This window comes from Oncorhynchus gorbuscha, linkage group LG10 (genome assembly GCF_021184085.1).
Source record: "Oncorhynchus gorbuscha isolate QuinsamMale2020 ecotype Even-year linkage group LG10, OgorEven_v1.0, whole genome shotgun sequence".
Lineage (NCBI taxonomy): Eukaryota > Metazoa > Chordata > Actinopteri > Salmoniformes > Salmonidae > Oncorhynchus > Oncorhynchus gorbuscha.
The window spans coordinates 72,371,031-72,396,367 of NC_060182.1; the positions used below are offsets into that span (position 1 = coordinate 72,371,031).

The 25,337-nt window shown below is 41.4% G+C and overlaps 3 protein-coding genes across 6 annotated transcripts in view; 1 reads left to right on the plus strand and 2 right to left on the minus strand.

Annotated features, from left to right (window-relative positions):
• LOC124046500 (inositol-tetrakisphosphate 1-kinase-like) overlaps positions 1–3,089 on the plus strand; it is a 52,884-nt gene extending 49,795 nt beyond the window's left edge. For both annotated transcript variants that reach the window (XM_046366927.1, XM_046366926.1), the window contains exon 11: positions 463–3,089. In XM_046366927.1, coding sequence (XP_046222883.1) covers positions 463–770 — 308 coding nt within the window. In that variant the 3' untranslated portion in view covers positions 771–3,089. The remainder of the gene's footprint in view (positions 1–462) is intronic.
• On the minus strand, positions 2,240–12,729 carry LOC124046499 (serine/threonine-protein kinase PLK4-like). 2 transcript variants are annotated; one of them, XM_046366924.1, is made up of 14 exons: positions 11,711–12,479; positions 11,427–11,522; positions 10,325–10,420; positions 9,830–9,944; positions 8,703–9,696; positions 8,516–8,607; positions 8,067–8,389; positions 7,847–7,951; positions 7,634–7,736; positions 7,372–7,521; positions 7,003–7,228; positions 4,254–4,347; positions 3,867–4,117; positions 2,240–3,678 (listed from the first exon to the last, which is right to left on the minus strand). In XM_046366924.1, exons 1-14 carry the CDS (start codon positions 11,816–11,818, stop codon positions 3,579–3,581), a joined length of 2,853 nt encoding a protein of 950 aa, XP_046222880.1. In that variant the 5' UTR covers positions 11,819–12,479; the 3' UTR covers positions 2,240–3,578. The 2 variants fall into 2 exon arrangements, with proteins under 2 accessions (XP_046222880.1, XP_046222881.1); XM_046366925.1 differs by lacking the exon at positions 11,711–12,479 and adding an exon at positions 12,536–12,729 and having other exon boundaries at positions 2,285–3,678.
• A 1,066-nt stretch (positions 12,730–13,795) lies between these two features.
• Positions 13,796–24,538, minus strand: LOC124046501 (heat shock 70 kDa protein 4L-like). Of its 2 annotated transcripts, XM_046366928.1 has the most exons (20): positions 24,142–24,538; positions 22,614–22,671; positions 22,348–22,488; positions 21,616–21,738; positions 21,357–21,456; positions 20,321–20,454; positions 19,972–20,216; positions 19,792–19,868; positions 19,512–19,663; positions 19,261–19,367; positions 18,979–19,112; positions 18,213–18,409; positions 17,931–17,981; positions 16,994–17,068; positions 16,735–16,878; positions 16,193–16,318; positions 15,955–16,062; positions 15,591–15,710; positions 14,832–14,993; positions 13,796–14,711 (listed from the first exon to the last, which is right to left on the minus strand). In XM_046366928.1, exons 1-20 carry the CDS (start codon positions 24,246–24,248, stop codon positions 14,529–14,531), a joined length of 2,544 nt encoding a protein of 847 aa, XP_046222884.1. In that variant the 5' UTR covers positions 24,249–24,538; the 3' UTR covers positions 13,796–14,528. The 2 variants fall into 2 exon arrangements, with proteins under 2 accessions (XP_046222884.1, XP_046222885.1); XM_046366929.1 differs by lacking the exon at positions 17,931–17,981 and having other exon boundaries at positions 24,142–24,537.
• Between the last annotated feature and the right edge of the window lie 799 nt (positions 24,539–25,337).

The following is a 25,337-nucleotide window of genomic DNA, read 5'->3' on the forward strand; positions in this document are numbered from 1 at the left end:
TAGACATATGACAGTTTTACAATCTCTACCAGTTAGTCATTTCAAATCTTTGAGAGATTGCTTTTAGGGATCAATATAATCTAATGGTCTGATTGACATGATCTTGCTTGGAGACGGAGCCGAGGTATCAGCAGTGTTAAATGAGAATTGAGCACGTTCTGAGGCGAGTCTAGCATGCCTTTCTCTTGACTAGGGCTGTTGTCACTATGGTAACACTGTTCTTGGGTTGCACGCTGTTGCCACCTCTGACGGTTGGAGCGTGAGGAGAATGGTAGTGAGCTAATCCCTCACAAACATTCACCCTCAGTGCCTCAACGACAAGCTAGGCACTCAAAATACAATAAATAAACATTTTCACTCATTTACTTGGACTGTTACCATCAGTTTCCCACTGTATTGAATGAAGATGGGGTATAAGCATCAGTCAGCCATGTCTCATGGCTCGTCCTCGTCTGTCTCCAGGTTACGAGGGTGTCCCAGAGTTCTTCAACGATCTCCTGACCCACATCACCAGTGTGCTCCAAGCCAACTCCGCTGACAGCGGGCAGCCCAACGGCCTGGTATCCACAGCCCCCGGCCTAACCCCAACCCCTGGCTCCCCAGGCTGCTGCAGCATGCTGGGGAAGGAGGCCAGCAGCAGCCCCTGGATCGTGGAGGCGGATGGGAACCTGAAGGGCCCCCGCCAGAGACTGGGCTGTAACTCAGCCATGTCCCCCAACTTCCAGCAACACTGTGTTTCCACGATAGCCACCAAGGCTTCCTCCCAATGACTGCCCTCTTCCACCTTAGGATTATAATGGTGACAATAATTAATAATGGTCATAATATATGACATTAATTTTAATATATCTGTAATCAAAAACCAACTTTTTCTATGTAGATATTGATGATGGTGATTGGTTGTAGATGTTTTTCTCTGCCTTTTAGATGTTTTGTTTAGTAGGACTTACGTACTGTAATGTGAACTTTTGGGATCTCTGCTTAATTGCTGATTTTAGTTTCTCTCTGTGAAGTCTCTTTAATCAAGTGGTCCACATGAGATGGTTAGGGGAAAGATCTTGTCTGAACTTTTGTCTACAGCAGTGAAGGAAAAAGTCAACTTAACATCCTGTGCTCCATATGCACTCACGGTTCCAGCATTGACATTCACCAGTGATGTCTTTCTTTTGATGTTTACCACTCTGGCATATAGTGGAGAAGGGATAAAAAGTTGTTTTATTGTCACATACACTGGATAGGTGCGGTGAAATGTGTTGTCTGGGTACTATAACACTCATCCACAGGTTTGGAGCTGCTGCCAATGCTAATGGCACGCAGATCAACTGACTTAAAGAACCCACTTGATCATTTCCAAAATCACAAGCAAGTCATTGGGGTCTTGATTGACATTAGATATGATGAAATTGAACGCTGGTTGCTTTGTGTACTATTTAATTAACAATGTGCTTTCTTTCATGTGCAAGGCTCTTGTCATTTCATAGTCTTCACAACAGCAGAAACAAAATAGATATTAATCAAGATCAAGATGCAGTACATGCAGCACAAAAGGCTGAAAATACCTGCATAAACCTTTCGATCACACCTCAAATGTTTGTCAGCAGAAAAAGAAATCTTTGATCATGTGACCAAGTTTAATGTGGGATAATGTTTATAAAAGCCTTTGAGTGTTTGTCAGATATGGTTGAGGTTTATACAGGTGTTTTATGTGACTAAACTAGTCCATTTCCTTGCCTCATAACTTGAGTTGTGTTGCTTCAGCACTGCTGAAAGATGAGGATCACATTCCTTTCTGTATGTGGGTGTTTTCAAAAAGTATTCCAGCATTCCAATGCTTTAGTGAAAAATGACTTTTATGGACTTGAAATGAATCGGCATGCTGAACTCTCTTTCTCTCTCCCTCCATTACTACTCATTCAAAGCTCAATTCAACCTCTGGGCCTCTAACACAGTTTTCAATTGGTATTGTGTTCAGAAAACTAACTCTTACTCCACAAATGTAAAATTGAATGATATATATTTAGCCAACTAAATCAACACACATTATTCTTGACCATGAAATGAATGTCTTGATTACAATGCTAAGGATTCTTTATTTTCTTTGTACTTTGTCTTATTGACAATACATAATTTTAAGCAGACTGCTGGCATCTAGTGCACTCTTATATAGCCGGTAACGTCAGTCTCCAAACTCCCTGTAAGCATCAGCTGCTGTTATTTTGAGGTGTCACAATATGTAAAGAGAAAAAGAAATCTGATTTTTCTCCCAATGTTCATGGGGAGATCCTTTTTTTGAAACATATTTTGTTCATGTGTGGGGGTGTATTTTTATATAGTGGAGAAGAGCAAGTGAACAAAAGGGATTTTTTTTTTTTTTGTCATGAGTAGTGAGATGGTGGTTTGGCAAATTATATGATCTTCAAAACCAAGGTTACAGTTGTCACTGTCTTCACCCTTAGCATCTAGTTGAAGTGTGTGGAAAAGAGTGCAGGGCTGCCAACTCTATGTAAAAATAGGGTGTTTTAAGCACTGCTTCATCACAGGCTGACACAGTGAATTGACAAGCTTATCAGAGGTTACTTAGCCCCAATGACCAGGTGAGTGACTGACCATCTAGTGTAGCCATTCAACCTGCTGCCCTCCAGAACAAGAGTTGGGTAGCAGTGGTCCTAAAGCCTTCCTAATTGAATGTCTTAACCAAGCCATGCCCAGTATGTTGTGGAAACACTGCAATCTATATACTGTGTTCTGCATCTAAATGGGAAATATTACCCCTACTTACTACCTTGTTCATTTCTCTGACAGTCATTGTGCTCTCCACTTCCAATGTTTACTTGGAAATGTTACTATATATATATATAGTAACGTGTGTGTATAATAAAATACACATACATTTTTGTAAAAGTTCTCTAAAGAATAATTAATACAATGTGACTTTTTTATTAAATGGCTAAAACAGGGTGAAAAATAACTGAAGTGATTTCTATTAAAAAAAAAAATGTGAGAAATTGCTATTACTGTTCTAGTGCTTCAGTCCAGAATAACAGATCATGTATATTCTTGGTAAAAGTAATTAAATTCATTCCCCCAAAGTTGTATTGTGTTTCTCATGATAAGCCTCATGCATCTGTCCTGTATCTTGATACCATACTTAAGGTATGTAAACAACCACTCATCCTTTAAATGTTTGTTTTTGCTGGAAACATTTACTTCTACCCATTTATGCTGATTATGAAGAACAAAAACCCTGAGCACCAAAGTGCGACTGAACTCTACCCAGCCTGCAGATGTTTATTGCTTCAGCTTTTAAGCATCTGACATTTCATGTAGATGATGGTTCGACAACTGACAATATAGAAAATACAAGTTTACACGCAACTACTTCAACAAGATGCTGTACAACATGGGTACTTCAAAATATATATCTTCATAATTTGTCATCTGTACATAGAAAATAAACATATTTACAAGCACATTTGAAAGAGGTATGTATATCACAGTATAAAGGCTGTGAAAGTTCTCCTCCCTGCTGCACAGGGATGTGTCAATATAACAGCAAGGGGGCAATGCTGAGGTTTGATTCAGCGGCGTGCTGCTGGACTGGCCAACAGACCTAGGATGGTGGAGAGACAGTGCAGCTTCTCCTTCACAAGCTCTGGCAACTTCTCATTCTCCTTGTACCTGGAGCAACAAAAGTAGGAACATGTCAGCAAAAAGGGTTTGACAACTACCATTCCTCAAATACAGAAAACCATCTTTTACATCTAAAAAATTATCAAAACAACAGATGGACATTGACATATCAAACGGTGGTAAAGCCATGTGTCAGTAATTGTATTTGTTATAGGTGCTGTGTAAGTGTTCAGTACCTGGTGGTCCGTCCCTCTGGGGACGTGTAGATAATACAGGAAACCCCTGCCTGCACCACCAGCTGGGAGCCATCTTTGAACTGCACCCACACCTCTCCACTGGTCAGCTGTGAGGCCCAACCAATATTTGGCACAAAGACAGACTTGAGGACTTTCCCTGCGTTGGCCGTGTGGTCTTGTTTGACCGACAGCGGAGAGCAGTTTTTGTTCACACTGGCTGAGGTGATGTCAGACTCCTCATAGGAGATCCTCTGAAGATTGGACAAGATAAATAAAATAAAGTTAAAAAACAATAACACCAGAAATATCTTACAATTCCTCCATAGAAATGGATGGAATAAATAGCTTAGATCATACAATGTGACATGTTGCGTGGGAGAAACTCACAGAGGGAGTGAAACATGGGGGCTGGAGCAGTGATGCCACATCAGCAGTGCCAGGCTGGGACGAAGGGCAGAAGGTGTCTGGGTTGGCAGGTCTCCTGGGAGGGACAAACAGAGTAGCAAGATTAGTGACACAAGGACTGGCTGACAAACACTACTGTTCAAAAGTTTGGGGTCACTTAGAAATGTCCTTGTTTTTGAAAGATAAGCACATTTTTGTCTAGTAAAATAACATCAAATTGACCAGAAACAGTGTGGACATCACAATTGTAGCTGGAAACGGCAGATGTTTTATGGAATGTCTACATAGGCCCATTATCAGCAACCATCACTCCTGTGTTCCAATGGCACATTGTGTTAGCTAATCCAACTTTAACATTTTAAAAGGCTAATTGATCATTAGAAAACCCTTTAGCAATTATGTTAGCACAGCTGAAAACTGTTATCCTGAATGAAGAAGCAATAAAACTGGTCTTTAGTCTAATTGAGTATCTGGAGCATCAGCATTTGTGGGTTCAATTACAGGCTCAAAATGTCCAGAAACAAAGACCTTTCTTCTGCAACTCATCAGTATTCTTGTTCTGAGAAATGAAGGCCATTTGTGCTGTTCTTACCATAATATGGACTTGGGTCTTTTACAAAATAGGGCTATCTTATGTATACCACCCCTGCCTTGTCACAACAAAACTGATACCTCATGAAGCTGGTTGAGAGAATCCAGAGTGTGCAAAGCTGTCATCAAGGCAAAGGGTGGCTACTTTGAAGAATCGTATATATATTTGTTTATCACTTTTTTGGTTACTATATGATTCCATGTGTTACTTCATAGTTATTCTACAATGTAGAAAATAGTAAAAAATAAAGAAAAACCTTTGAAGAATGAGTATGTGTCCAAATGTTTAACTGGTATGTATGCATGCATACATGCATACATGCATACATACATACATACATACATGCATGCATGCATGCATACATACATACATACATACATACATGCATACATACATACATACATACATACATACATACATACGACAAATAAAAGTGTACAAAATAGCCTCTATTAGTCGAGGCATGGACTCTACAAGGTGTCGAAAGCGTTCCACTGTGATGCTGGCCCATGTTGACTTCAATGCTCCCCACAGTTGTGTCAAGTTGGCTGGATGTTTTTTGGGTGGTGGGACATTCTTGATACACCCAGGAATCTGTTGACTGTGAAAAACCCAGCAGCGTTGCAGTTCTTGACACACTCAAACCAGTGTCCCTGGCACCCGCTATCACACCATGTTCAAAGGCACTTTAATCTTTTGTCTTGCCCATTCACCCTCAATGGCACACATACACAATCCATGTCTCAAGGATTTAAAATCCTTATTTAACCTGTCTCCTCCCCTTCACCTACACTGATTGAAGTGGATTTAACAGGTGACATCAATAAGGGATCATAGCCTTCACCTGTCAGTCTGTCATGGAAAGAGCAGGTGTTCCTAATGTTTTGTACACTCAGTGTAAATAACTGAAATAGTCACTTTCAGCATTGTGTAAGATTGTACTTTATTTAAGAAAGTGGAGGCTTCTCAGGGGGGGAAGGGGAGGACCATCCTCAGTGAATTTCATATAAATGTAAATTGTAAAACTTTTTTTTAAATTAGACTTTTTAAATAAAATTACTATACTAAACATAATCACGTCACCAAATATCAAATACATTTGTATTTGTCACATGCGCCGAATACAAGAGGTGTAGTAGACCTTACTGTGAAATACTTACTTACAAGCCCTTAACCAACATTGCAGTTCAAGAAATAGAGATAAGAAAATATTTACAAAATACACTAAAGTTAAAAACTCAAATGTTTTTTTTAAAGTAACAAGAAAATTACAAAACAACGAAGCTATATACAGGGGGTACCGGCTAGCTAGCACTGCAGTGTATAAAATGTGGTGAGTAGTTGACTCAGAAAGACAATAGTTTAACAATTAATTTCTTCCAAAATGGAGAAGCAAGAGAGAAATAGAGATTGTCATTTTTTTCTGATCCACTTAGTTAGCACATGCAGCTAATGGAACACCCTGCTCAAACAGAGGGATGCTATGTTAGCTAGCTGGCTATGACTTTCCAACACAACACTGCAACTCTTCCAAGTAAAGGTAAACTTTTGGTTTGACTAATTTATTGCCTCCGGCCTTCTTGAACTGCACTTTTGGCAAAGTGCTTGTAAAGTAAGAATTTCAGGCTAAGGTCTACACTTGTATTCGGCGCATGTGACAAATAAAGTTCATTTGATTTCATTCAGCGGATTCTGTTAACTTTTCTTAAACGGAAGCAAACATAAAACAGGGATACACATACCTCGTTTGCAACTGTTGGACTAATGACTACACCCTATATCAGTTAGATGCACGCAAGAGTGTGCAAAGCGATATTGAATGTCACCTCATTTGTCTCTCGACCTATGCTGTAAACTTTCAATCATAGGCTAGGTTGTAGAAACCTCATGATGGGTATGGGGAAAATTTGATTATCATGTAGTAGCCTAAACCTATCACTGTTACATTGAACTGGGTGAATGGAATATGAATAACAGTCATCCAATATGCTGTAATAGAAATAAGGCCAGGCTCATGAAAGATTAAACATCCTCCCTCATCTTAAATGGCACTGACCCCCACTGATTTAAGTGCTTCCAAACATGACAATTTACAGCATTAACACTGACAACAGACACAGTCATGGCTCTCACTCTCACCTGCCGATGGTGATGGGGAAGAAGGGAGTGCTCTTGGCACTGTGCTGCTCTTCTGCAGTGATTGCCGCCTCTAGAGACAGACACATGCTGTGGCCCTCGTCAGACAGCTCCACATACAGCCTGCTCTCTGGGCTGAGGCCACTCAGACCCACCTCCCCTTTCACTGTGTACGACTTCCCACTCTTCACCACCCGGACCAGCTCCGACGTCTTGTGGATTTTTGCTCCTGTCACAGCACAGAGGGGAACTACAGGTCAGGATGATTTAGGTTAACAGTGTGCAACAACATTTCAATATCAGAGGACTATAGATCTTATCCTTCAAGTTCATGATGTTTCACATAACTGATGCTTTGTAAATGGTCCTCACCATCGTAGAAGCACACCTCCAGGTCTGCATTGGGGGAGTTCTCCATCAGCATACACTTAGCAGACTTAGTATAGAGGGTGACCTTTGGAGTCTTGGATTTCACCAGGAGCACAAACTTCGAGGCATACTGGTATTTCCTCCAGTATTTTTCTATTGAAGAGAAGCAGAGGACAAAGGTTAATTGAAATGAGATTTCCAACATATGTATAAAATTAATTTTACTCATGTAACAGAGACTTCACTGTCTGGTATTGAGGTATACCTGGTAAGTCCTCATAGCTGCAGATCAAGATGTTCTCAGGAGGAGCAGGAGGGCACTCTAGTACAGGAAAACCTTTCCCCTCATTGGGCTGGTAAATAGTGACCTACAGGTGCATGGTCAAAGGTAGAAATGAGTGTTTTGCCATTATTTTACTGACAGAGATCATGATAACCTCTCTGAAGGGTATGAACTGTTGTTATTCCTGAAACTCACCATCGAACCATCACAGGATATCCTAAGGACCTCTTTGACCCTCTCCTGGGGGCCCTGGCCCCTGAGAAGCTCCATACACACTTCTCCTGTATCAAGAATGCTCACCTGGGGATAAAGAGACAGAAACCACAGCTGTAGAGCAGGCAGGCATTGCGCCTTCATTGAAAGCAGATCAGGTGAATAGAGACAGGGGGATAACTAGGGGCTTTGTCTGTCTTACCACAGCGTTTTTAGTCTTCTGTCTGATGGGTTTCAGTCTGTAGGCACACAGGGGAGGGAGCACATTTCTCAGGGACTTCTCCTTTGCTATACTTGGTTTGGGTTTGGACAGACTCTGCAGCTCTCCCCCATGTACTCGTTGCCCATTCTCCCAGTAGGACTCAGTGTTTGAGGGGTGGTGCTGGTTGTGGTTGCGGTGAGAACTGGTCCCTCTGCCTGCTGGTTTGTCACTCCAGTAGTTGTGTACACCTAATGGCTCCCTGCTGCTATGGAAACTGCCACTGCTGCTGTGAGAGCTGGCATCTGTGGGCCTCGGAAACGGGCCTGGCGAGGCAGGGGGAACAAACACTGTCAAGCTCATGCATGAAAACCTTTGTTTTAGAACTTGTACATCTTTACATTGGGATGTAAGATTAAGATACAGCAAAGAAAAGAGTAGGTGCAATATACCTTCTTTACTGAACCAATTTTGTACACCTTCTGACTCTTCTAACTGCAGGTTTAGTGGACGTGGTGGTTGTGTGGAATATGAACATCCTGAGCTGAGAACATACATGCATCAGTTAGTCAGACAGACACAGACATTTTAATATAAATCACATTCAATCAATTACAGCACACTGGTGTCACATCTTACCTGGCTGTCTGTTTGACAGGCGGCAATGGGAGCCTTCCATGTTCTGCGAAGGGTTGTGGAGTGTCCTTGTAGCTGGAGGACATGGGAAAGGCCAGTCTACCTGACACAGTCAGCATCTCCTCAGAGTGGCACCTTTCCAGCTTTGCCTGCCCCATCCCCTGGGCTGGAGTGACAGAGGAGCTAGACCGGTCTGAGGAGTGAGCCCTTCGTGGGTACCTGGAGTGGGGGCGTCCACTCTCCCCACCTGGAGCATCTCTGCTCCTGCCTACTCTGTCTGAGTGCTGCTGCTGGCACTGCTCAACCCCCTCAAAGCAGGCGTTGCTGGACGGCCGGGACAGTGTAGGGATAGGCATCATGCGATTGGGCAAGGCAGGTCCCATCACACGCCTGGTTCTCCTCTGGAGATGGCGGCTGCTGCTGCTGCTGCTGCCGGACGTGGACGAGGTGCAGGCTGTGGAGATGGTGGCGATGCCGCTGTCCATGGAGCCTGGCTCCCCCAGGCTCAGCTCCTTGGTCCTGGCCAGCAGGCTTTGGGTCATGAAGGGGTGCTCCAGCACGGCAGACAGGCTGGGCCGTTGCGCAGGGTCCTTCCTCAGCAGCTGATGGATCAGGTCCTGGGCCTCCTGGGACACATGGCTGGGCATGTCATACTCCCCCAGAACCACCTTGTTGAGGGTGTGCTTGACCGTGTCTGTGTCAAACGGTGGCCGGCCCATCAGGAAGGCGTAGAACATGCAGCCCAGAGACCAGACATCAGACTCCAGGCCGTGGGCACTGTGGGTGGCCACCTCTGGGGAGATGTAGTTGGGTGTGCCACACATGGTGAAGTGCTTCTCGCTGGGGAGCTTCAGCTTGGTGGCCAGGCCAAAGTCAGCTATTTTAAGGTTCATATTGCCCGACAGAAGCAGGTTGGACAAGGTCAGGTCCCGATGCATGATGCCATGTGTATGCAAGTACAGCATACCTTTCACAATTTGATGCATGAAGTGCCTTGCTGTAACGTGAAGAAAAAAAAGTTCAACAACCGTTGGAAACGAGGCAAAGTGTCAAAACATGTTAACGTAGCTTTCATACTATGTTAAGAACATATCACTGTTTCACTCTCAGGTAAAAACAAATTGACTCACCTTCACCCTCTGAGAAGGGCATCTTCCTATCTTTCAGGTATCGACTCATCTCTCCATTATGGCACATCTCCAACACCAAGTACACATAATTACTGTCTTCAAAGTAGGTGTACAGCTGCAAAAGAGTAAAATGACAGGCCAAAATGTTATCCGGGTTTATGGCACAGCACCACCTTGTGGACTGACTGCGCCACGATGTAAAATGTTTGATAACTTAAGGCCAGGCACCACACCTTATTATTCTAGCCATTTTTGCTCTAGATGGCAGGAAATAACAGTATTCAAAAAAGCAAAACTGTCTGAGTCTAAAGGGGCCACTACACCACACCTGTACTCAGCAGCACCGCATTTTTTTTTCAATCATTGAGAGAACCCTGGGGTTAAATGCAGTCATGTAAATTAGTAAATAAGAGCTTACTAAAGAATCACCAATTTCAGCACTACAATGATCACATGCCATAACATGTCCAACATAAAATGTTCAACCATGCTTACCTCTAGTATTGACGGATGCTTCAATCGACACTGAATCTCCACTTCGTTACTCACACGCTGGACCATACCAGATTTGTGCATGGCTTTTTTGTCAATCTGCATTTTTCATTTTCACAAAATAAAATACAGAATTCCAAAGTTAATAACATATTTAAATTACAACAAGTATGACTAGAATATGTCCCGGACGTGCTACCTGTCACAGACCTGCTGTTTTCAACTCTCTAGAGTTGAGATAATTATACAGTGCATGTGAGCCTTAAAATACACTGCTTTAGTCTTGTGGCTAAGAGCCGATCGAACTTCCACAAAGAAACGATGAGAACTACCCAGAGACAGAACAGACTGTCTAGACTCCCAACAGTCCACATAGGACCCATGGGAGGGGTGCTTAGTGAAAATACAAGGCTCTGCTAAGCACACCACCTGGTAGTGAGAGGATGATGATCAACTGTTCTGCCTGCGGCTATGGAACCCTGACCTGTTCACAGGACGTGCTACCTGTCTCAGACCTGCTGTTTTCAACTCTTTATAGACAGCAGGAGCTGTAGAGATACTCTTAATGATCGGCTATGAAAAGCCAACTGACATTTACTCCTGAGGTGCTGACTTGCTGCACCCTCGACAACTACTGTGATTGTTATTATTTGACCATGCTGGTCATTTATGAACATTTGAACATCTTGGCCATGTTCTGTTATCTCCACCCGGCACAGCCAGAAGAGGACTGGCCACCCCACATAGCCTGGTTCCTCTCTAGGTTTCTTCCTAGGGAGTTTTTCCTGGCCACCGTGCTTCTACACCTGCATTGCTTGCTGTTTGGGGTTTTAGGCTGTGTTTCTGTACAGCACTTTGAGATATCAGCTGATGTAAGAAGGGCTATATAAATACATTTGATGATGTTAAGTGGGTGAGTCGTCACTGTGTAGGCTGTCAACATTTCCACACTTGTGATTTGTCTGCTTGCACTTGACAATAAACACTTTGTAGTGATGAGCTCTTACTTTATGGTATTAATGTTTGTTTTGTGGTTCCCTGGGGAGCAATACCATAAAAGTACTGGGATGCAGACTGTATAGCAATTTAGGAAAATTGTTCTTACCATTTTGATCGCCACCTCCAAGCCAGTGTTAACTGACTTTGCCCGGTAAACACACGCAAAGGAGCCCTTACCAAGGATTGTCAGAACTTTGAAGTCCTGATAAAGAGAATTAACAAATGTTTTCACAAAATGAAATACAGAATTCCAAAGTTAATAACATATTTAAATTACAACAAGTATGACTAGAATATGTCCTATAGCTAGGCCTATGTCCTAAAAATATGTCCTAGATGTGCTGTTATATATATATATATAATATATATATATGATGACTGACGTGATACCTCAATCTGTAACTCCCCAGCTGTAGATAAGATTCTCTCCTCATCTTCATTGACTTTGCATTTAGTTGTCAGGTTTTGAAAGAAATAACGAATAACTTTGTCGAACATCTTCCCTCTGACATGTATGATGTAGCTGGCTAGACAGCCAGTGAGTAGTACACCACCACAACAACTGTACCAGGCATTTGGTCGTCAGGGAAGCTACAGACTGGCTACCCAACATTGCCAACTGTAAAACCATCAGACAAACGTTGCACCCGTCTTTGCCATATGTCCTTGAATTATCCCGGCTCTCTTCCCGCTAATGAAGGCGTTGTGGTCCCAATCACCTGGCAACAATAAACCGGTGCCTTAAGTCGCGGGGGAGCACCACCGGTGGAGGCTGCTGGAGGGAGGACGGCTCATATGGCTGGAACGGAGTAAATGGAATGGTATCATTTTGATATACCGTTCCACTCCAGCCATTACCACGAGCCTGTCCTCCCCAATTAAGGTGCCACCAACCTCCTGTGTGGGAGGCATGTCTCAAGAGTCAACAACAACTCGGCTGCAACACCGCTAGTTTTAGCCATCAGCTAACGTCACTCTTCTGCATTGCTGACTGCGAACTGTGCAAAGTTGGTAACGTTTGTAGACAACTACAGTAGCTAAGTTAGTTTGCTATTTAGCTAACTAAACAGCCTCGGAGTGGCTAGTTCTTGCAACTTCAGCGAGCTAAAATAATTTGTACTAGACTAGCTAAATTAGCTAGCTACAGTAATAAATTAGCCACGCGTTAGCTAGCTAAAGTACACAGTAGTCCAGTAACGTTAGCGGACAACTTACCTCGATTTTATTACCGATTGAAACACTCATCTTGCTTCTCGTGTCTTCCCAATCGATACAAACGTATTATTCAATACATGTTCAACCAGGTTAATTTATCCGCGGCCGTAAACGACCTTTGATTAAACAAACAAATGAATGTTGCTATTTTATTTTACTCCAAAACTTTTGCATTTCTTCCATTTTGAAAATATCCGCCCGTTACACTCGAGGTCACGTGACTATACACGTCATATTGCAACAAGCAAAAATAGCCACGTTCACTTCGAAGTCCCTGAATTAATCCAGTTGACACCAATAGGACACATTTGTTTCTCCTTGCTCCCTGATAACAACAGATCTATACATGCTTTATTTATGTATCCATTCCTTATGTCACAATTCACTGGATGGAATATATTTGTCAATAATATCTGTTGGAAAAAAGTCTGGTTATTATCAAACATACATGCTTGTTAACAAGGTCAAAGAGGTCTCTTTCAGAATTATCCATAAGTATTACCCTGCGAATCATTACCTGAAGACACAAAAAACACATTAACATTAACTGTATTTTTTGTGTTGAGCATCCAGAAACAGTATTGCGTTTATTTTGGCGTTGTCTACATGTAAAGAAATTATGGAAAGATATTCATAGTTTTATCAATGTAAATATTCATGATAACTTTTGTTTTTGTTTTTTTATGGGCGAATGTGCTGCTCGGTTTTCTTAACTATAAAAAGGATAAAGAAAAACCATTTTTTACCTCAAATCTAATTGTGCTAGTGGCAAAATGTCATATTCATACATGTAAATTCACTAATAAAAAAACACTCGTGTTTTCTATTAGGAATTCTAGCAGTACATTAAGACCATTCTACATTCTTCTAATAAGAAAGCTGTTAAAACAATCAATATGTGTGCATCTTTTAAGGTCTTTGTATAATCTGTAATTTGTTGTACCCCCTAGCATATGTTATCATTATTTGTATACTTCTTGTATGTATACTGTTTTTTCTCCCCCCCAAAAAATATATATATTCAAAAAATAAAACATTAACTTCGAGGACTGCTCGAGCTCTCAGGAACAAAAAGCACTAGATGCATTGAATAAAATAACATCCTCTGCATGTAGTAACATCCTCTAGAGACATCCAGCGCTAGTAACATCCTCTAGAGTTTTGTAGCATAATAGTCTTAACTAAGATGAAGATACTTTGATTACACATCTTTAGCACTTTAGTCAATTACATTTCGATCAATAATGAAATAACACAATGTTTGTCTTAAAGACAAAAATAATGCATTTATTACTTCCCGTCTTAAAATATCATGATTCAAATATGGAAATGCATGAAAACAAGTAAAAGAATAGGCAGCACCTTGCTCTCTTGTCTTGCTACTTGACAGTTGTGGTGTGTCACCCATTTCAACACTAGGAATGTATCCTATACACAACTATATGCACTGGCCAGTTTAAATTACTAAAATAATATTTACAGAATCTAGACATACAGACATCTTTTCAAATTAATATATTAAATACAAATATATATTATATGTATTATTGCATACATAGTTTACTAATAGTTTAATAAGCCTTAGCGTTTGTTCAGACAGTAATTCTACTTATGTTTCACTACAAGGTTATGTGCAATAAGAGTCACCTTAGAGATCTGCTTATGGGACTTTTGAAATGCAAACACATATGGTTTAGAAAAACAATTTTTGGGAGAGCCTGAATTGTTTTAATCTATATCTAGTTTTACAGTTAATGACTATATATGGTATTGTCTAACCACTCAAGAAGGAGTGCACCATTGTAACATACAAGGGAAAGTCTAAAAAGGTACAAATCAAACAGGGGGACTCTAAATACAAATGCACAAAACAGCCTGCTGAGTGGTGGTGGACATGGAAAAATGGTCCCTTGATATACTATGTATGTTTGGGTAGACCTGCTCTGATGGGAGCTAGAGTGATGATAGCAGAGCTTGTTTGGCAGAGAGGGGCTCAGTCAATGTCCATCTCTCCTGAGGGAGGCTTTGTCTGGTTGCTTCCCTTTGCCTCTCCCTTCCCGTCAGCTCCTTGCCTTGGGCCGTTATGGGCCCCGTTGCTCTTGTAGTTCTCCTCTGATACATCCTCTGCTTTGGGCTTCGGCCGGTTGACCACTGGGTTGCATACTTCATCCAGTTCCTAAAGTATAGGTATATGTGGGAGATCGGGACATGCAGTATTATTAAAACGATAAGTAACTGGTGACGATGTGCCAATAGCATGTCATATGGTTGAATCATACCCTCTTATCACACACACCTGTATTTTGGAAATGATGTCTGCTACTTTGACTACTGGGTCCTGGGCGATGGTGAGTTGGCTCTGGGCATTCATCTTGCTGTTCATCCAGCCCATACTTTCATTTACACACTTCTCCACGTTGCTCATCTCCTCAGTATTCAGATGCTGGTAACGTTCATCCTGAGTGTAGATAGGAAACAAAACAATTAGAGCTAGACCACCTCTATCTCATTACGTAAATTACCTCATCTATACCCTCACAAAATAATTAATTAATCTAAATTTCACAGATAGTTTATTACATACATAACATACATCTTGGGTTAAACCCAGAAACATATTAAGTCCTAGAACAGATAGTGTCACAATTGCTCATAAAATGACTATGACATTGACCTAACCAGGTTTGAAAACTGTACAGGCCACAGACGACTGATGACACTAAACAAGTCAAATGGAGTGTACTGAATATGGAAAAGGTAATACAGGGAAAGTAATTAGCACAATCCCAACAGAGCAGTGGTGTAGTAGTTCACAGAGAAAAGGGGGCATTGTAAATGGTCTCAGCATCATTTCACTGCATCTCACACTGCACTTTAGTGATTGGTGGTTCAATCGTAGAAATAGAACGGCTTCAATGTTTCTAAAGTAGGAGATAACAAGCACGCAATAACATGATAATGCCTTTTCTGACATCAGTGCAATCCAGAAAAACAAAAAGATCACAAAGATGGAAAGGATGATGGAAAGGATGCTGAAAAGTATTCAAATTTTTACCTTCTGTTTGTAAAGCTCCACAGCCTTCATATAGAGTTGGATCTTCTTGCCCATTTCTTCAAATGCCCTCGGCCTGTCCTCCTGCTCCCTGTGTTTATCCTGAATAGGCTGGCCAAAACTCTGGAAAAGGACATCAGTCAAATCACATCAGTCAAGTCACCAAAATAAATGCTGAGTCACGAAGCCAAACCTTCAAACGGAGGTTAATGTTTTCAAATAGAGATGACACTGTTCACCTAAATGCCCCCCAAAACATTTGTTTATTATTCACGTATCTTGCTCCTGATTTCGGAACTGCCATAATAGCAGATGGGTGCAGGCAGAGGCTGGATATAAAAATCCTTTATGCTAAATGAACACTAACCTTGAGATCTTCCAGCTTGTCCACATAGACCTGTTTCTCTTGATCCTCTCCCTCCTCATAAAGCCAGTTCTCTGTGTCTTCGAGCATCATTGTCAGACGATTACTGTCCTTTTTGGAAGGTGAGAAAGGCCAAAACAGGTATCAGTTAACACATGGTGTATTGCAAAGCCTTGTTCTTTGTTCAATGTGGCAATATTTATTTATTAGTTGAAAGGAATATGTTAATCTAGGTTCTTACCTCCTCAGTGGTGTACTTCTCATAGATGCCACACAGTTTGTCCCGCAGGTCATACACATATTCCTCCACAGCATTCTTAGCATCATTCCTCTCTTTCTCCAGCTTGTCCTGGACGATCATCTGGCTCTGAAGTACAGAGAGAGAAAAGGAGGGAGGCACGTGTGCTGAGAGCCAAAATCAGCCTTCCGCCTCCTCTAATACCCACTCCCAGGCGGCTCAATGGGATCCAGCCACACAAAAATATAGGACACAGTGAGGTACATCATCTGCCACAGTTTTGTAGAAGTGTACTACATAGGTCAATCATGAATGAGACAACTAATGCAGAACATGCTGTTACATTTCCAAAGGTGGTTCAGATTGTTAACCTTCATACAGAAACCCTTCCTACTCATGTCTTATGTCTTTGAACTAAACAAGGCAGGTAAGTTTTACTTTACAATAAGCTTTCCTTAGGGTCAAAGTTTTTTCCCCAGTCGACGCAACCTGCATTACAATGAGAATATGACTCCGCTGCTGGGAAGGCCTTAAGAGTGACTCACCTCATACTCCACAAAGTCATTGAGGACCCCCCTGTCCAGCTGTCTGATGATGTTGGCCAGGATGGGAAGGTCAGTGCTTTTCACTTTGACTTTGGGCTTGCTTCCCCCTGCTGCTGGGTCCTGCTTCTCACCAGGGACTCTCTCCTTTGTTGGGAGATTAAACAAATAAATCAGTTCCAACTCTTATATTGATTCTCAGTGTTTTACAAGACATAAATGTTTAAGTGTAATTATAGTTTCTTATTATGAATGTATTCACCTTACTGCAGGAACTGACATCCTCATTCTGCTGGTCCCCCTGGCCTTGACTCTCCTGGTCCACCTGCATTTTAGTCTGAGACAGTAGGACACTCTCACAGCAACATCACCTGAATATTACAATCAACTCTTGGCTGCTCTACTTCCAGTAGGTTTGACTCATGGACCACCTTAGTAGTGAAATTCATTATGTTACACCTATGTCTATCTAAACCAGCTTACTTCAAGCTGCACACCCCTCCTGTTAAAGTAACTGTGCAGTGTTTCCAGATTTCTATGAAATATGACCTATAATTAATTACAATATGAGTGAAATAGTTTTCCTTCCAAAATATGGTAATTAAGTAAGTTAAAAAGCTGATTTTCTGTGTTGGAATGGTGTGTTTGAGATACAAGTTTTAGGTGGAATTTAAGTGGAGTTTTCTCTAATTTATGCTTTGGCCACAAATACGAGTCAACAACGAGTCAATACGAGTCAACAACGAGTCAATACGAGTCAACAACGGAATATGATTTTCACTGGACAGTTGTTTTAATCTAATCAAAATTTATACTGTTCAGAGATGCCAATTAGAATGTTATGATCTGTATGAGTAACACATTCAAATACACTGACATATTGATAATATCAAAGGAGTGGGGGATGATTGTTTTTATAGCAGACACAGGTACAGCACGGCCTGTGAAGGATAGAGCTATGAAGATGTGGAAAGTATATTAATCTTAATAGCTATTCCACTGGCTTCATGTATCCTCTGGCGTCACACACTGCCAAGCCTGGTTATACAAACACACCCGTTCTCTCAAGCTCAATGTGATGAACCTTAGTAAGACCAGTGCTCCACAGATGAGACCAGCAGTGGACTTCACCTTGCAGAAGGTGAAGTGGAGTATGAAAAGGGATTGGAGTGAGGGCTAATCACACAGTGACCACAAACCTCCTCCATATAGTTAAAGGTGTCATCTTCAATGAGAGGAAAGGGGTGCAGCTTCAAGAGCCAGGAATAGAGAGAAAATGGGCTTGAGTGAAAATAACCACATAGAAAAAGACATGAGGTCAAATCAGTGCTTTAAGTCTTAGACCTAAGACATTCAAAGGGAAGATTAAACAACAGCTTCTTTGTCACTCTGAAATCTTAAAATATTGTGAAGTGGCTGAAAAACGAACTTCACAAATGTGAAATTCAGGTGAATCTTCTCACTCCTCCTATCTCTCTTACTTGGTCCTCTGGCCTTCCTTCATTCTGCACAGTGGGTTCCATGTCCATCTGAACATCCTCTCCTTCACCCTTCTGCTTCTCGATCAGGGAGGCACTGGAAACACTGAAGATGCCATGCACGTTGACGCGCACTTTGACCTTCACTTTGGAGCTCTCTCCATCAGGCTGGGGAACCACATTCTGAACAGAAAAACGCCCTGAGAAAGCAAGAGAGAAGGGGATGGAGGGAGAGAGACGTTCAAATGTCACACCTGATGGAGTCACAAGAAATGACACAAACACACTGGGGAATTGACATGCCCATCAGAGACAGGGGAAAGAGGATGAGGTCTGACTAGCTAGTAATTGCACTTCTTTCAAACTGAAATCCCATCTGCGACACCCCCTTATAATGCACACACTCACACACACAGCTCGGCTCTGTAAATGACTCCTGTGACTCATAGGGACGCAGTGTTCCATGAGAGATTAAGCCTGAGTCCTAATTACCAGCCAGGTGGGAGACCCCCACTATAGGGTTTCATTGTTCATCATCAGGCTGGCCACCAGGGAACACTTGCAAATAGCCATTACAGACATATTGGAGCTGAATCCCATATAGCACTCTGCTCTGTCTTGTAAGGGGATCTCAAGGCAGAATAGCAAAGTGCCATCCGGGTGTTACAGCTACATTTTTTATGTTCAGTGAGACCACCTTCAAATTCCTTGAACACGTACATTAAAGATGGAAGAACTGCAGAGGCCTGAGTTGAATAAGCAGGTGTACCTATCCTGATGTCCGGGTAAGGCAGCTCCTGTGGGAGGCTGTAGAACGCTTCCAAGTCAAAGGGCTCCTTCTTGTGGAAGGTAATGACTTTGGAGAAGGGTGCTGCATGGTTCTTACTGTACACCTCACATTCTCTGTAGAACAGACAGTGGTGTTGAATGAGGTCAAGACAAACATAGAGGGAAACACTGAGTTGTGATGCCTGCTCATCTTACTATAAACAACACTGTACCTACAGACGCATGTTTCTTTCTATAGAGCCAGCTGAGTATGTGCCCTTACCCAACTCCATCTTCTGTGGGGGACTTCCAACGCAGGGTGATGGGAAAGGGAACCACATCAGTGATAGAGAATTCACGCACCTTAAACGCTGGGGACATAATTGCACACTACACACACACACATACATAAACAAACACACACCCAAACAAGGACACAAACACACAATCACTTTGTTACACACTGAATATTACAGCAAATCATATACAATTGATGGCTGAAGTTTCCATCTCTGTAAGAGGATAGGGGAGTACCTGAAGAGCACAGCCCCGTGCCACAGCCTCATCTGCATTGAGTGTGGTGCTGACATCTTTGCCAAAGAACTTGGAGATCCTCTCTTTAATGGAAGGGATCCTGGTGGCTCCTCCTACCACCTCCACTGCATAGATCTCATCCCGGCTCAGCTCTGACGCAAAACACAAACACACAGAGAGGGTAAAATAATACATGTTCTGGTTACTGTTGAAATATCATTTACTGTCACCACGGATGTTCATCTACTAAATCAAATTTGATTTGATAAAAATGACGTACTTGATTGTTCCATAACTGCTTTCAATGGTGCCTCTACTCTCATCAAAAAGGGTGCACACAGTTCTTCAAACTGGACTCTGAAAATTAAAAGGAAGGGGAAAAGTGGAATTATCATGAATGCATAAAAATCTCTAAGAATATAGGAAGCTAAACGAAGGGGTCACAAATCGATATGTGTACCTGTTCATCTTGCCTGTCACATCAATGTCATTCATGAAGCACTCAATGTTAATGGGAAGGTCAGAGCAGTTGGCACTCATCAACTTCTTCAGTTTCTCACATTCCTGCGACAGCCGCAGAATAGCCCTGGGGTTCTCCCTCACGTTGAGCTTGTACCTTGCCTTGAATTCCTCGCAGAAGTTATCCACAAGTGCCTCATCAAAGTTACGCCCACCCAGGTAGGGGTCAAAGGCTGTTGCCAGGACCTTGTTAATTGACCAGACAGTTAGGGGTTAAATATGGAGGAAATACTTTTAAAAGAAGGGTGAAAATAGTGATAGGCTTCAGTACTTTAGGAATAAAAATCCACCTTGAGTTTGCCTTTGTTAAAGGCTGATATGGAGACCTGGAATGATGAATGTCCCAGGTCCACGAACACCACATTGCGTGGCTTCTCTTCTGGGGTGGGCAGGTCCTGTTTGTAGATCCCATAAGCCAGGGCCACTGCCATTTAGAAACAACAATATGAGATACTCTAATGAATAACACTACACCACTGCAGGAATAAGAGCATCTTAGTGGATGGAAATGAATATAAGTAATGTATGTGTTATAAAGTCATTCTGGTCCCCTAAAGCTAATATCACAAAATATGATTATATGTTTGTCAGCTTAAAGGCCTACACATTGTAGCTTAAAGGCCTACACATTGCAGCTTAAAGGCCTACACATTGTAGCTTAAAGACCTACACATTGTAGCTTAAAGGCCTACACATTGTAGCTTAAAGGCCTACACATTGTAGCTTAAAGGCCCACACATTGTAGCTTAAAGGCCTACACATTGTAGCTTAAAGGCCTACACATTGTAGTTAAAGGCCTACACATTGTAACTTAAAGACCTACACATTGTAGCTTAAAGGCCTACACATTGTAGCTTAAAGGCCTACACATTGTAGCTTAAAGGCCTACACATTGTAGCTTAAAGGCCTACACATTGTAGCTTAAAGGCCTACACATTGTAGTTAAAGGCCTACACATTGTAACTTAAAGACCTACACATTGTAGCTTAAAGGCCTACACATTGTAGCTTAAAGGAATACACACTGTAGCTTAAAGCCCTTCACATTGTAACTTAAAGGCAGGCCTACACAGGCCTACAAATCCAAAAAGGGGCTTTTCAAATGCCCTCTGTGAATATCAGTGCCTGCTGATTAAGGGGAGAAAACGAAGACTTGCAAAACTGCAGTCTCTAGGGAACCCCAGCCTATTTTGGGATAATGATATTCTCTAATCAAATAAAGTTGTTGGTAGAAATAAAGCATGTGTTGTGAAACAATTAAATACACATTAATGCTTTAGGCAACTAGAATCAATAAATCTAAAGACACTCTGTGGGAACCACTGACCTGCCGTGGTGTCATTGATCAGACGCAGACAGTTCAACCCTGCAATTTGGGTGGCATCCATCACAGACCTCCTCTCTGCATCGGTGAAAAAACTTGGAACCTATGAAACAAAACTCTTGTTAGAAAATAATAAACTTGAAATAGGATGGAAATATTTGTATGGTTAGTTTCATGGTATATTCAGATGTGCAGTAGCTATATTGTTATTATGTTGACTAGTTCCATTTTCAGTGTATTGCAATATATTGTTGTAACTCACAGAGATCACACAGTCCACAACTGGCTTCTTGAGGGCGCTCTCTGAAGTTTCCTTCAGCTTGGTCAGCAGCATTGCTGTTACCTGCTCAATTGTGAATACCTTGTCCTCATCCAGATAACGCACCTATGAATGGGACACAGTTTTCATTTAGGCCATTTAGACCAATGGTTCCCAAACAGTGGGGTCGGCATGGGTTGTGCGGGGTCCCCCCCAAAAAAAAAAAAAAAATAATAATAATAATAATAATAATAAGGAACTCAGTCTGGCTTTCAACTTACTTTTGAAAGATGTAATAATAAATTCACACAGTGCAATTTCAAAATTGGGTAGTGCATCATCAGTTTTCCTCTTGTCATGTAAGTCATTGCATACCATAGAGTGCTATTTAGAACTTCTCAGAAATGTACAGATCAACTAGCCCATGTCGGCTTATGTTTCCTAGCTAAGTTTTTCAGCCCATAGATTTTATGGTGATGTTTGAGTGACTCAATATCGCATGAATACACATTAGACATGGCAAAATGTATAAAACTACAAGAAAATGAGCTTTAAAACTGCAAAATTATCTTCTTTGTGGGCCAAATGCAGTAGAAAATAGAAACAATTGAGCAAAATAACAATGGTACTGTACATAGTGACAATGGACCATGGGGTGATGGAGCTAAAGAGAAGAAAATATAAATGGAGTGCAGTGAAAAAGGAACCGAGTGGAAATGTGCACAGTGGTGTTACCTTGATTCCAGTGTTGCCACTGGCCAGTTTGTGCAAACTGTAAGGCAACTTGGGTTTCTCCCCCTGGACATATGGGTCATCGAACGCTCTGCCATGGAACTTCTTGAAGCCATGGACTGTGTTTTTGAAATTTGTTATAATCTGAAATAAAACGTATTTGTTTTACTTACATGTGATTTGATCCTGACCAATTTGATAATTTCCCAAAAAGTATTTATAAGCACAGTACTAGTACTATAAAATCTATTCTCATTTGATTATCTTACTTGACCCTTGGCTGCATTTCCAATGGTGCGGTTTTTGGAGGCCAGAGACACCCAGGCCCTGGGGAACCAAAACAAATAAATACATAAAAAATATGCTATAGGCCTAATGGTTGATGGTAGGCTACAAGATAGATTGACATAGAAAGAAGAATACCAGTTTAGAACGATGGAGGTTGAAAATCTGCAGATTATGAAGGGAATTTCACAAGGGAGTCTGTGAAAGTATTATGAATTAGGGCAGTAAGACAGAACAGTTCACCTTCAAATATTTAATATAGAAGCCTGTTCTCTGGGCAGCCGAACGAGTAGAGCAAAGACCGTGAGTAAAGTAGAGAATACCGCACATGCGCAGAAGCTTCAGACCTTTTCGGGAAGAGGATTCCGAAGAATTCGTGCTCATTAATAATATCCCTTTCTTAACTAATTTAACTGATACACTTACGGCATCAGCTCATTGTGTTGCTGACAAAGAGTGATCCGGGTTTTTCTATGCATAGAAAAAGATGCCTGCAGTTGCTCTGATGTCATTTTAGTTATTTGGAAATTGTAGTTATTTGCAAGAGCAGGCTGTAATAAAACCCAGGTCATTACATTCCCTCTCACTGAGAGTATTGGTGCACCTTGTACAGTGGCATGTTAGGAGGAGCAGGTGGAATCTTGCAGTTTCGAGAGGAATTCGTGTCAACTAAACTTTCGGCCACAAGGCTCCATGTGAATACATATGTATTCACAGTCACCTCTTCCAACGTCATAACGTGTGTATGATAGTCACATTTACATAGGCTTACACGCAGCCATAGGCTTACAAGCAGCCAATCTAGAGCCTATATTTATCTTTGTTCAAATGATTCTGTCCACATGGGAATTTGTCGTACTCTATGTTTGAGAGCAAAAAAAATACCACAACAGTCAAGTCCCAGCAAATGCAATGATGATCGCAAGAAATAAAATGCGATATACATTTTGTTGACACTCAACGCATGGGCCTGCTTTGAAAAAAAAACCCACAACATATCTTATTTCAAAAATAGAGTAATGTAAACATATTCATTAAAACAACGATAAGACATGAGATATAGAAAGAAATCAACAAAAACATTCTAATATTGAACAATTTGGTCATATTTGGGCGTAGGCTATCGCCAAGCATTAAAAATCATGTCTCGGAACAGGATAGGATAGAAAAGTGTAAGATAAGGCCAAAAATTCCATATACGTCTACAATTGCAATTATTAAGTCATTTGGTAAAATTAACACGTAACAAAGACTTCTGAGAATGGAGACGACGTTATAACGTTGTAATACGCAAAGCTGAAAAATATACCAATCAATAGGCTACGCATGTACATGGAAGAAAAAATACTATCCAATGTAATGTCATCCTCCAATGTAAGATATTCATAATTACACATGAAACATCCATCGTAGAAGCATTTGATCACTACGCCATCAGGTAGGCTACAGCGCGCATCCAGTCGCAAACATTGCGCACAGTCACATTCTATAAAGTGTCAATGATATACTTACGGCGTACATCTGTCACTGTATTCATTGGCAATGGTTTCAATGCCGCCGCTTCTGGCAACAGCGATGTAGCAATTTTGGAAACCCACATCAATACCTACTACTGACATAATGAATGTAGCTGTTAGCTTGCGCTATTCCACGTTACGATTGACACTTGACACCTTTTCGATTAGAAAAATAAAATACTCCACTAGGCGTGACTGTAGGCTATTTTAAATTATGCCTTTCGTTTTCAGCATCTATTTTAGAGTTAGTTTACACAGTGCTGACTGAATTACTAGCTGTTATGTAAAACAAACTGTTTATAGTCAACTCATTCAACCTAATCCCAGTGAGCCTGGATGTCCACAGGATTCTCTCAGCCTCTATATAGCTACAGTACCATCCGGCAATCCAAGCAAACATGCGCAATTGTAAAGATCAGTCTGGAATGCCTTTAAAACCCGCCCCTGCTATCTGTTATTGGTTTAAATTCACCAAAGGTGTATTTGATTGGTGCGACAGACCATATGAGAGAAAAATCTAGAAGTCCTTGAAAGGGAATCTGCCTTTACGTCATGAGTGACAGTGTAGGGCATGGTCTGCTAGTGTAGGGATAAGTGGATTTGCCACGAGAAGCAATCCTGCCAGGCAAAATGCTATAAAAACAACAAGTTATATTGACCTCTGTAATACCCTTTTTTTTGCAGACCACTGGATACACACTAACTGTACAAAATATTATGAACACATTCCTAATATTGAGTTGCACACCCTCCATTGACACTCCACATACAAAGGGATCACAGGCCTAGCGTCATGTCACCATTATACAGATATGTAAGCCTAGGCATACCTCAATGTTGATACATACCAAAGCCAAAAGTATTACTGAGAGGTTGTAATTGAACTGGAATACTGGAATTGAACAGGTGCAGCTCAAGGTATGAAGCTGATACCAAAGAGTCAGAGTGCAGTATTTCCAAATATCTTCAATGTATTCCTTTAGTTATAGCCTACAATTCTAGGTTTCAGGGGACCTAACCACAATACAACACAGGTGAGCTGAATCTTCACTCATCTGACCTACTCGGATTCAACGCTGTTCAGCGGCCATGGTGCTGAATCTGTGATCAGTCCTTTGTTTTAGTTAACTTTCATCGTGTAGCTAGCTGTCCATGGTGCTGAACGCTTATGAGCCATGTAGACATTCCCAC

Coding starts and splice junctions, on each gene's coding strand:
- LOC124046499 (XM_046366924.1), bottom strand. CDS start 11,818: ATGTTCGACAAAGTTATTCGTTATTTCTTTCAAAACCTGACAACTAAA. Junction 7,522..7,633: donor CAGCTATGAGGACTTACCAG/GTATACCTCAAT, acceptor TCTCTTCAATAG/AAAAATACTGGAGGAAATAC. Junction 4,118..4,253: donor CCCCATGTTTCACTCCCTCT/GTGAGTTTCTCC, acceptor TCCAATCTTCAG/AGGATCTCCTATGAGGAGTC.
- LOC124046501 (XM_046366928.1), bottom strand. CDS start 24,248: ATGTCAGTAGTAGGTATTGATGTGGGTTTCCAAAATTGCTACATCGCT. Junction 16,879..16,993: donor ATGTCAGTTCCTGCAGTAAG/GTGAATACATTC, acceptor CTCCCAACAAAG/GAGAGAGTCCCTGGTGAGAA. Junction 16,319..16,734: donor ATGACTTTGTGGAGTATGAG/GTGAGTCACTCT, acceptor TCTGTACTTCAG/AGCCAGATGATCGTCCAGGA.